At 49.2% G+C, this 12,193-nt stretch overlaps 1 protein-coding gene and 1 long non-coding RNA gene across 2 annotated transcripts; one reads left to right on the top strand and one right to left on the bottom strand.

The window, feature by feature from the left end:
- Positions 1-8,030: 8,030 nt before the first annotated feature.
- On the bottom strand, positions 8,031-9,285 carry LOC116964227. The gene is made up of 2 exons (XR_004408623.2): positions 8,994-9,285; positions 8,031-8,218 (listed from the first exon to the last, which is right to left on the bottom strand). It is a non-coding gene; the product is annotated as an uncharacterized LOC116964227 (long non-coding RNA).
- Positions 9,286-9,342: 57 nt separating this feature from the next.
- On the top strand, positions 9,343-12,159 carry RPL36 (ribosomal protein L36). Its single transcript, XM_042794148.1, has 3 exons — positions 9,343-9,573; positions 11,372-11,506; positions 12,029-12,159. Exons 1-3 carry the CDS (start codon positions 9,481-9,483, stop codon positions 12,116-12,118), a joined length of 318 nt encoding a protein of 105 aa, XP_042650082.1. The 5' UTR covers positions 9,343-9,480; the 3' UTR covers positions 12,119-12,159.
- Positions 12,160-12,193: the final 34 nt, after the last annotated feature.

The raw sequence follows: 12,193 nt of genomic DNA, 5'->3' as shown, positions 1-12,193 counted from the left end.
TATGTGGCCAGAAAGGAATGAGAATTTAATTTTAAAACCGTCTCATATTTTCCCCCCAACTCAACAGAAAAGTGGCAAAGGAAGAAGATGGAGGGTCAGTGCCCAAGGTTCCTCAACTTTTCACAATTTCACTTTGTCATTTTTCCACACAGTGATTTGCTTATAATACCACATGCTAAAAAGAGCCCACATCTGTAACACAAGAGCAGCAGAGTGGCTTTTTACAGTACAACTCATACACAGGCTTCATCAGGCAAAGGAAGCGGTGTAGTGTGTGATACACCACAGCCTTCAGTGTAGCTTTAGCTACTGAGTCTTTCCCTCACTAGCTCCCTATAGCTCAGGAATTTTTCCAAAGTAATAGGAAGACAGATTTATTGTCAATAAAATACTGTGAAAACACCACTGAAAACAGATGAGGTGGCCAGGTAGGAAGAATATCACCGCTTCCTTCTTGTCAGGCTGCCAGCAGCCCTGGAGTGTGTGGAGGTGGATCCATGGGCGTTTGTGTGCATAACTAGCTGCTATTTATATAGGTAAATAGCAAAATTAATCTAAGATCAAGGAAGGGATTATTCATATCACCTTTAATGAAATATCAGGTCAACAATCTCTAACATTATGAGTTTTGACTTTCACATACAGAGCTGAATTTTATTCTAGTTATACTTTCAGGGATTCAAAGATAAAAGACTCCTCTGCAGCCTGACAGGGTAGCCCCAGGTTCTTGGTGCTTTACAGAGTTCAGATTCCTTCATAACACAAGCAAGCCCCTAATCTTTTAGCCAGTTGGCAGTCAGAAGAGTGTAGTGGAGGGTGGGGCCTGGCTCTGAAATGCATTTCTTCTGAGTTCACAAAGCTTGTCTTATCGACCAGAAGCAATCCCAGCTCTGCTCTGTGAATCACTTAGATCATTGCTACTCCAGTGGAGCTGTAGGAGGGGAACATGTAGTGCTCACACCCCTGCACTGTTATTATATAAAACCTGGCACTGATCTCCAAGCTAATGAAAACAAACCCAGTGTTTTTTTCAAAACAATCATTTGGCGCCTAATTTTCAAATCCGCAGACCAACTGCAGCTGGCTCAGTGCCCATTACCATAGAGCTATTTACATATTTTCCTCCAGCAGCTGCAGTAACCTGTTACGCACCTCATGTCTGGCCAAGCTAGCTCAGCCTCTGTCATGGTCTCACTGGTGATGATTAAGATTTCAATTTTATTGTGTTAAACAAACAAACCAACCCCCAATGTGTTTTTAGCAAAGTTTAGCTTACTTTTTAGCAAAGAAAGGTGAAAGCAGAAACCTTTGGCTCCCCTTTGAAAGATAATTAGTTCATCATGCACCATAACGTGAGAAATGCTGCATATATCTGGAAGTGCTGAGATTGCTTAAGTAAAGTTTACAGAGTAAACATATGTGAGGAAGGAGAAGACAGGTCTATGGAGATAAAGAGGTATGTGCATGGGATCAATCTCTCTTGTGCATATCATATAATTATTAAAGGAGATGAAAGAAATGTTTTCTGCATTTCCAAGGTGTGCTCCATCCAAGATCTCAAAGTATTTTACAAAGGATAATTTATCAAGCTTTATAATGATCTTGCAATGAAATTAAGATGACTGTGAAGATCACTCAGTTGATGTCTGTATCTCTTGAGCTTCATGGAGTAGCTCAGTGGTGATACTAGCTGGATGATACCTCACTCAGTGGTTCTGGTTCAGTGGCCACTCCACCCAGTTTCTCAGTGACAGGGGTCTGCAGGAAACTGGAGGGGAGAGTAACTCCACCATCTGTCAAGGAGCTGGGAGTCCTTCCAGTGTAGCAACTGGGTACCTCAGGTGACCAGAGGTGCTCAGCTAACCTCAGGACATTATTAGATACATGACCAGAAAGCAGGACCCCTACAAGGAGAAAATCCTGTGTGAAGAATCTGCACTTATATGGCCCACCCATGGTCACTATGACTGCTTAGACCTTTGCCTTTGCTCTGTCTTTACTCAAATCTCTTGAATTCTGTTTACTTTTTCATCCAAAGTTTTCTTCTCCCCACCCTGCACATTTCTCCTTTGGCGTCAACAATAGGCAGCACCCTGGCCACACCAACCAATTCATTACCAGTTTTCATGTTCGTTCTTGTCAAAAGCGTCTTCTCATGTAAAAGAAATAGCAACATTTGCTTTCTACAGGACTCTCCTGTTGGCATATGTACAAGGAAGGACCGACACCTCCCTGGAAAGTGAATACCCACATTACTCCCTTCTTCTCAGCAAACAGTCTTGCAGGGTTGTCCCTGCAATCCTTGGCCTGCTGATGGGTCTTCTTCCAAAAGAACTCACTTTGGGAAGGACCTCCCTTTTGCAGTCCTCCCGTCTTCCTCAACCCTTGCATCATTCTTGCTGCTTTTCTGGCTTCATCTGGCCTGAGGACCTTTGTGACCAGTGGCTGCTCCCAGCCCTGCAGGAAGTCACCGGTATGCCCTGGATTCTGCACATGTCTCCAGCCTCCAAGGATAAAGCGTGGGCAGGTAATCCATTCGTGCAAGCAAGAAGTGGGAAATGTCAGAGCCCTAAGCCTTTGCTAAACATGCTGTGTCATGAGATCAGTCACGTAAAAAAGCTTTGTAGCTGTCTGGTAGCATACAGTGCAAGCAGATGGTGCAGCTGAGAGCCGGCTCACATGCAGCTGTTCCTGGGGAGTGGTGTCACTGGAGAAATGAAGGGGGGCCTCTATGCTGGGGACCCCTCCTCACCTCCATCAGGGCATGCTGGTCAAAGCCCTCTTGGGATGGATAAGAGACGTGCCTTTGCTCAGTGGGACCAGGTCTGGGTAGGCAGTGTCCAACAACAGATAGTACCAGTTAGCTTCTCTTACCGGAAACAGCAGGCCTACTCGGGTAATGCACAGGTCACCTCGGGGCTGCGGGAAAGCCTGTGCCAGAGTGGTGAAGGACCCTTCACACAGGCACTCTGGAGCTTGGGACATGCCTCCTTCCCTTGCAGCACCTACATGTATCCACCTGCACAGGGCACACTGGTTCGTAACCATCATCCCATTTGCTGGCTGTGACTGTTGCCCGTGCCTCTTGTCCATGCTGCAGACTGAGCACCTCACCCCACCTTCCCCTCTGACCTCCTCTTCGACAGCCGGGCCCTGGGCACCCCAAGGGCCTCCCCGCAGGCTCCGGTGCTGGCAGTCCCTTCTCCTGTGCCCTGTTACTGCCCAGCTGAGAGCTGCACCCCGGGCCTGGAGCAGTGCTCCTCCCAGTCCAGAACAGCATGCCCAGGGAAAGGAAATCCACGGAAGGCCAAGCACCTGCTGAGCTAGGAATGAGCGCCAGCTCCGAACCTCTGTCCGAACCCTGATGTCCTCACAGGCTCCACTGAGAGGCCAGCCGGGGCTTCTGCCTCCCTCCGGGAGGCTCCTTATGGCTGGGACAGCCCAAGACCCTGGCACAGAGTGACAGTTGGGCTGAACTCATCTGGCCTCCCAGTGCTGCCCAAAGGGTCAATGCACCCTCACTGCCCCAACCACACCATCCAGCCTCCTCCTTTGTGCCTGCAGTGACACTCAACTGGCCCACCAAGGGACTGGGGCATGAGCTCATCCCCATGGAAGCCATTCATACCTATATGGCATTTGGCCATTCCAAAACATTATCTGTCTTGTAAAAGGCATCTGTAACACAAATAGTGGTTTCATTTGTTCAAAGTGGCTAATTCTGAGGGAAATCTGTAGGGCTGTAAATGGCCTTTCTCACCTGATAGGGATGAAACCTTTCCATCCCCAGCAAGAACAACGAGCAGGAAAGGAAGGTAAGTCACTGTGGTTCTACTGAAAGTTGTGCTGGCACAGGGGAGAAGCAGCATGTGATACACCAGTACAGCAGCTGCAGGGGAAACTGAGGTCCTCCTCCATGTGGTTCTCTACAAGAAGGCAGGAATTTTGCTTCTCAATGACAGAAATAAAGGTTGTTTACCCAAGCACATCCTTTTCAATTGGAAGTGATGAGCAACTTATAAGGAAGACCAAAACTAAGGCACCTATAATTGCAGAAGTGGATACAAAATTAAGGCATTCCATTGCATGGCAACAGAGGTGAAGTAGATTAGCCCAGATTGTAAAATCCAAGTGTTGTAAACCCCAGTGCAACCCCAGAAGGGTTAAATCCTTTCCTTCAGCAGATGGAAGCAGCCTGCCTGAACTGGCAGCTGCAGATGGTTCCTCTGCTCAGGCAGAGCAGGCAGTTGGACTGGCCAGGTGGATGAAAACCATTGTTCAGCAGAAGCTTCAAGGAACAGGCAGGGGTTGTGTTCTAGTTTTTCCTGGAGCAGGTGGACTTGGGAACAAATGCCAGTCTGTGGCAGCACAGGTGACAGTTTTAGCAGTGTGCCTATGCTATAAAAGAAGCCTTTGCACAAAACATAACATTAGAAATACACATAGCCTTCCCTGTTCATTTGGTGTTACACATAGTGATGGGGGAACTGCTGCAGGGTCGTCTGCCTTTCCTCTCTTAGGAGTGCAGTTTTCATGGCTTCGCTCTGCATGTCTGTATGCCCATGCACATGTGCTGCTTCAGAGGGGAAACCATGGCTCGAGTGGAGCAGCTGGTGCTCTTGCTTATGGGATGATGTAGGAAGAAGGATTTAGCCTACTGTTTCCTCTCCTAGTTTTGGTGGTAGTGGCTGTTGGTTTCTGATTTTGCTGTGTAAAGTCTTGCAAGTTACCAAATAGTTCTGGGGGATATTGTCTGGACCTCAGTTTACTTACCAAGACCAGAGTTTTCTTTAAAGTCAGGTTCAAACTACATCAGCTGGAAGAACCAAGGACCAATGGGAAGATTGCCCTATGATGTACAAAGCAGTATTTTGTTTAAAAGTACACTTAAACCTAACTAATAAACCACCACTAAAGAAAATGGTTATAGTCTCTGATTGTCTCAAAGCAGGGCTTTAAATCTTTGTGAGAGAGACAGTGAGCAACAGGGTAACTGTCTGGCAGAAGGCAGCCAGAGGTTAGCCTGGTGGGGCTGAGACTGATGCAGCACGTTCCCCTGTGCTGGGGCTTGCTTGGCAAATACAAGGTAGGAGACAGACAAAGAGTCCGATGGCAGCAGAATCATTCCAGCGGGAGAGGGCTGTTTTCATTAAAAGAGGTGGCATTGGGGACCCTGCAGTGACCTTCACTTCCCTCTCAAGTCACTTAGGCAAGGAAGGACCACCTTGGTTTGGCTCTGATTGCTCCCTGGACAGCCCCGTTGCACACCAGGAACTCCTCTACCTCCAGCATCTCATAAACAGAGGCTGGATGAACTCCTACCCCAGCTCTCTCCTGCCCCCTCAAAAGAGCACAGTGGAGCATTAGTGGCAACCACTACCAAGTGCCGAAGCCGTGCCAGCACAGCACTGCATGCGGGTGAGAGGAGCCTTGCTCATAATCACAAGCTTCCGTGTCTGACAGTCACAGCCACTTCTTAGCTGGCAGAGTTATCACTTCTGTTATCACTTCTATTGTCCCCACATCCTCTTTTCAGAGCCCTGTTCTATCTTGGTGCATGGGGGTATTTCCATCCTTGACTGTGAGGGCCTCAGTTGCAGAAATACTGCGTATGATGAACCCTTCGCTGTTTTCTGGTTGCTGCTGTGAGTAATTAATTCCTGGAAGACAGAGTCTCCATCACTTGGGGAAACACCCTGAATGAACATATGGAGTTTAGCTAATGAAGCACAGAGCAGACCTCGGTTCAGAACCAACCAACCCTTAGCCTTGAAGAAGTGAGTGGGGCTTTCAGGTGTTGGAGGTCCATAAGCCTCCAGTAGGACAGCCAGGATGCATTGGGTAAGGGGCACTTCCAGAAGAAACCAGTGCACTGAGAGCAGCAAGGTCTCAACTCAAAGGGGAGGCCTCTGGCTGCCTAAGAGAATGGTGCTGAAGTGCTTTCACACTGGCTGCTATGCATATTTTCGTTAATTAACATAAGACAGTAGCCTCTGAATTTAAAGTAGCCTGGATTTAGGTATGAGGCTGAGTCTGTCTCCTGCTTATCTTCCCACTGCCCAGCCCTACCAGGCTCCCTGAGTCTGCTGGCTCACAGGGTGACCCATCTGCCCACTGGAAGACATCTGGCAGAAAAACATGGCTGAGTCTTGGCAAATGCAGACACCTGTATCTTACAAGGACTTCACCAAAGAGGGGTAAGACAGGAAAGTGGAGCACTGATGGACAGCAGCAGGCTACAGCTCCCTGACTGTCCTCCTCACTTCTGGGGAGGTGATTAAGTTAATGCTTGGAATTACTGGGTAAAGGGCCTCCACCACTGTGCCAGCTATGGCTATGGGAGCGCATCCTGTGAGAGCATCTTTAATCCAGTGTGACAGCAGCTTGATGGTTTCTATAGGCTCCACAGCGACCCCCTGGGAATTCCAGCTCCCCTAGCAGGAGGGGAGGGAGCTCTGCCTTTTCATGGTTGCAAGTGGTGGATCTCAGAAAGTGTGTGTGGCTTTTTGGCCATGACAGCATGCAGGGGGCTGGCTGAAAGAGGGGTGCAGTGAAATGGGCAGCTGGAGATGAGTTTGGACCTGACTTGGCTGCCTGCCTTGAAGGCCCATACTCTGCAGTGAGCAGGATAAGCTTCAGGTTCAGAAGACAACGGCGTCCAAGGCACCATCACTCACCTGTGAACCCTGTGCCTCTGAGGTGGACTATGGACTGTGCTGATTCTATACTTGGAAAAGAGGAGATACACTAAGATAAACCTCATCTGTCTTCTGGAAGAGAATGGCGCTCTTTATAAACCTGGAGCAGACAGGAGAAGGACAAGATGTTCACATGCTGAACTTTTCCTTCTTCCCTTGGTCTTCATCCAACTCCAGCTGAACTCTGGCTTTTCAAGTTCTGTCCATGCATGTCCATGCAATGCTTGTGTATGTCTCTTGGGTAGCTTGGTGCTGCTTTCATCTTCCATGCTCTTAATCTTTGCGTTTAAACTCAATCCAGAATTCCTCATTCAGCCAGTCTAGCCTCCTGCTGTAATTGCTTGACTTCTGGCACATTGGGATGGATTGTTCTTATATTCGTTCTTCTCCATCGGTTAATTAGAAATTCAGGTGGCTCCTTCACATCTACCTCAGCTCACTTCTGCTTCTTCTCCAGGATGAAACAGCCTCATTCCTTCCACCACACCTCATAGGATATATACTCCAGTCCTCAAATATCTTCATGGCCCTCCTCTGAACTCATTTCAGTTTATTGATGTTTTTCTTGCCCTGCGAGGCCTGAACCTAGACACAGTAGTCCAGATGTGATTTAATGAGTGCTGAGTAAAGGGGGCAATCACTTCCTTTAACCTACTAGGTGCACTTCTGTTGACACAGCCCAGTATGTTCACCACAGCCAGGACATGCTGCAGACGTTCAGCCTGTTGTCCACCAGGACCCCCACGTCCTTCTCAGCAGAGCCAGTCAGTCCCAACCTGGGGTTTCTGATTCAGCTCCAAGCACGTGGTTTCTTTTCCCTTATCTCTTTTTTTTCTCCCTCCCATGCTTACTTGATGGCGTCTTTGCTCCTGATGGCTCTGGGAAAGTAGTAAGGCAAAGAGCATGGGGACTTAATGCAGAATTCAAAGAAAGGGAGAGATTCAGCTGAGATGCGAACCATTTGCAAATGCTGGGAATGTGGGAGAAGGCATTTACTGTTGGAAATGGGGCAAAACTTCTGGAAACTGAAAACTGCATTTTCTAGTAGGGACTTGTGAAGGCAGTGATGGGAGGCAAAGGGTCTGAAAGAACATTTTCTTGGGGAAAGGCAGTGTTTTGGGCAGCATTCAGTGAACAATATGAAGGTAAAATGAGGAGAAACCCAAGGAGACATTGGGAACTGTACATCTATGTGTTTGCACATTGAGTGGAAAAGGTGTCATGATTGGAACACAGCAATAGCCAGGGTGAGTGAGGGAAGAGCCCCATGTCTGCGGCACACTACTGGGTGGTTGATGCTTGCAGACCAGGCAGCAGAAAGCAGCAGCCTTCTCCTTGGAGTATGTGTTTATTTCAGGGCCGCTGTGCCTGGTGGTGGTTACAGAGACAAAGTGGGTAGGATCCCCTTCTGCACACCCAGAGAGCTGATGTAAGCAGCCACCGCAAGATAGCTCCAGGCACAATGGCAGTGCCAAGAGGTGACGCCTGCTTCTCCAGCGTGGGGTGTGTGGCAGCTCCTCCTGCGAGAAAACCAGAGCTTGTGGATGGGTAGACCTTTAGCTGCCCTGTATAATAGTTCTAATTAACAACGATGCTATCAAACTTGAGTTGATTTTAGAGGCATAGATAACAAATTTGTCATTCCTTTTTTTTTTTTTTTTTTTTTTTTTTTTTTTTTTTTTTTTTTTTTTTTTTTTAATTTTAGAAATGTTAGAATGAAGCAGATTGGGGATTCCTTTTGTCTGTACAAGCCAATCACCTTCACCTTGCAAATGTCTGTCCATATTCTGCCCTCCTGTGGAGAAAAGCGTTAGAGCTAGATCTGCTTCCCAATGTTAGAGACAAATATACCTCACTGTTTGAATTTGTGCCATGAGCTGGATGACAGAGAGTCCATGGCGACTTTTTGTTAGGACAACTGCCCTGGAAAAAGGAGGCACAAGTCTTGCAAAGACTAGTTTGACAGTGAGTCTAACAGCAAGACGTACAATTCTGTCATTTGTTTAAAAATTCAAGATTTTAAATTTTTTAATTAAATTTTTCAATTCAGCATGTTCAATTTTAAGAAATTAAATGGAATTGCCTTCGAAAGCTGAAAACAGTTAATTGGGTTGAATGTGTTTGGCTCAGTTCTTTTTCAGAGGTCTAGGCAAGAAAATCCAATCTCTTTCAACAAAATGTGTGTTTCCTTTGATTTGCCTAACAAACACTGCCAATTCATCACCAAGTAATACAAAAGTGTTTATTTGTGGGAGAAAAATCTGGTTTTTGTTTAGCGACAGAGCTTGGTCTGACCTTCAGCCTGTGCCAGTGGCGGTTCCCCTCACGAGGGCGGGTGCCTGGACATCACCTCCGGCCGCAGGGCAGGTTGAACGTCAGGATTCACGCGTGCTTCACGTTCGCGAACCTGCACAAATCTAATTCCTCGTTCACGTCTCTTCGCAAATGAGCGCTGGTGCCGAACATCGGTCCCCCCGAGGCCCCCCCGCCGCGGCAGGCTGGCCCTTGGCCCGATCTGTCCCATCCGACACCGGCCCAGCGGCCCCGCCGGGCGCTCCCGCCGCGGAGACGCCGCACAAAGGGCCGTGGGGGGGGGGGGGGGCGCGGCCCCCGCCCCGCGCGTGGGTGGGCCGGAAGAGGCGCCGTCCCGGCGTCCCGCGCGCGCTGCGGCCTTCTGGGGAGGTGCCGGCGGCGGGGAGGCCGTGCGGCGCCGGGCATCCGCCTCCATCCGCCTCCATCCGCCGCCATCCGCCGCGGCGCAGGCCGCTGTCTCCCCGCAGCCATGGCGATCCGCTACCCTATGGCCGTTGGGCTCAACAAGGGCTACAAGGTGACGAAGAACGTGTCCAAGCCCAGGCAGTGCCGCCGCCGCGGGGTGAGTACGGGCCGGGGGAGGGCCGCGCCGCGCCTCCGGGGAGGCTGGGCCGGGGCCGCGGCCCCGCGGGCGCCCGCCGCGGGTTCCGGGCAGGGCCCGTCGCTCCCGGAGTGTTTGGCGGCCGCCCGTCCCCATCCCCCGGGGCCGTCCGGGGCCATCCACCCCCGCTCACGGGTGGGACGGAGCGCGGCGGGACGGGGTGACCGCGGCTCGGGCCCGGCGCTCCGGAGAGGTGCAGCGCAGCAGCTCGGCTGCTCCTCGGGCGGCCCAGGGGAGGCGGGAAGCTCAGAGCCCGCGCCCCGCCGGGCGCTGGGGACGGTGGGGGGCATCTGCGGGCTGCTGTTGCTGCTTTAGCGTCTAACGCTAAGAGTTAACTGAAGGTGCAGGCTACCGAAATGCAAGGTGGGTGACTGTCTGCAGCAGCAGTTGGTGTAGGAGTTAAATGTATGTTTCTGCTGGATTGCAGAAGTACGTGCTTTGTGGGTCTTCTCCGTTCGTGGTCTCAGGGGTGCAAGAGCACTGTTTGGCCCTGAACTGCACTCACTGGGACCAACGGAAAACCTGCAGGAAAGCACAGTCTTTTAAGAGTTGAGAAAGCTGGTGATGTTACATATGGAGCAGGGGCTTGAATCACAGAAAGTATTAAATTTGTGAAGGTGGCAGTGGAGCAGTCTGTAATGGAAGAATAAGATGCATTTCCACCGCAGTTTAAATTGAATTAGCAATGTGTTAAGGTTTAACCCCAGCCAGCAACTGAGCCTCGCTTAGCTGCTTGCTCACTCTCCCGTGTTGGGATGGTGGTGAAAATTGGAAGAGTAAAAGTGAGAAAATTCATGGGTTGAGATAAAGACAGTTTGATAGGTAAAGTAAAAGCTGCATGCGTAAGCAAAGCAAAACAAGGAATTAATTCCCCATTTCCCATGGGCAGGGAGGTTCAGCCATCCCCAGGAAAGCCGGGGTCCATGATGTGTAATGGGGACACGAACACCATCACTTCAAACGTCCCCCCCTTCCTCCTCCTTCCCCCAGCTTTATGTGCTGAGCATGATGTCCTGTGGTCCGGGATGTCCCTGGGGTCAGCTGTCCTCTCCCAACTCCCTTTGTGCCCCCAGCCTGCTCACAGGTGGGGTGGGGTGAGGAGCAGAAAAGGCTTTGACTGTGTAAGCACTGCTCAGCAATGACAAAAACATCCCTGTATTCTCAACACTGTTTTCAGCACAAAGCCAAAACATAGCCCTGTACCAACTACTATGAAGAAAATTAACGCTATTCCAGTCAAAATCAGCACACAGTGAAATAGAAAATAGGCTAGGTGACTTCTGCGGTCCCTCTTAGTTTGCTTTTCTTGGTAACAGCAACAGGTGTACCCACAAAACTGCTCAAAAATGGCAAATATTGGGAGTTACCCAAGTTCAATGAATGCGTTAATGTGACAGATGAATGCGTATTGCATCTTTTATTACACTTTGATTAAATGCTCTGTTTAGATGTGGTGTTTGAGATGCATAGCAATGCAAACACTGGACAACTAATGGTGCTGCTTTTTAAAAAAATGTTGGTGCATGCAGATATGCAAGATACCCAGTACTGACATGTCTTGTCAAGATCACCATGCTGCTGCACAGCACCTACCAGGGGATTGTACTTCCCTGGAACATGCTAATAGCATAAGCTGGTTTTGGGGACTTAGCCTGGGAGTTTGCCACAACCATTTGCAGTCCTGTCTGGGTAAATTAGTACTTAGATTCAGTGTGATCCATGTATTTTTTCCTTCCCCCCTCCCCGCCTCTTCCTATAGCGCCTGACCAAGCACACAAAGTTTGTGCGAGACATGATCAGGGAAGTCTGTGGCTTTGCACCCTATGAGAGACGTGCTATGGAATTGCTGAAAGTTTCCAAAGATAAACGTGCTCTGAAGTTCATAAAGAAACGGGTAGGTCAATCTGACATCTTGGTGAGGGTGGCAAAAACTCTGCTGTAGTTAACTGTTTCCTGCCCTTCCTGGGGGATACTTTGCCTTTTAGTTAATTTTCTTATTTTTGCATGTGTTTGGGAAGTTACTGGTCTAATCTGTGGGAGTGGAGGGAATGCTTCCTGGGTTGGGTGAGAGAGTGGGAGAAGGATGTAAAGCTACTTTGCCAAAAAGGTCCTGAGCTACAGCAATCCAGACTTGCCATGCTATTTTTGCATTATTTGCAAATCTGGTGGGGAAGAGGAGAGCAATACTGATGGAGGTTGAGTATCATTAATTAGGTGACTTGAAATGTGGTTTACTGAGAGCAGCTGTGACAGCTGAAAGCAGCTCCAACATTGCCCCAAATAATTGTGTAGAAGTACTGCTGAGAAGTGATGGCAAGTAGCTCCTGGCTGCTTTTTGAGTAAAGGGGTCTTCAGGTACTGCCTGAAGCAGCCAGGAAGGGATGAATGCTTGACTGCACTGCTCTCTCCCCTGCAGGTTGGCACTCACATTCGGGCCAAGCGAAAGCGGGAGGAACTCAGCAATGTCCTGGCAGCCATGAGGAAAGCTGCTGCAAAGAAGGATTGAGTTGTGCAGTTGGTAACTCAATAAAGTCCTTTCTCACAAAACCAGTGCAGTGACCGTTGATGGACTGTCTGCTTC

This window comes from Tyto alba, unplaced genomic scaffold (genome assembly GCF_018691265.1).
Source record: "Tyto alba isolate M040663 unplaced genomic scaffold, T.alba_DEE_v4.0 Super-Scaffold_20000042, whole genome shotgun sequence".
Lineage (NCBI taxonomy): Eukaryota > Metazoa > Chordata > Aves > Strigiformes > Tytonidae > Tyto > Tyto alba.
Note: the sequence above shows the minus strand (reverse complement) of the source record. Positions and strands in the feature narration are given on the sequence as shown.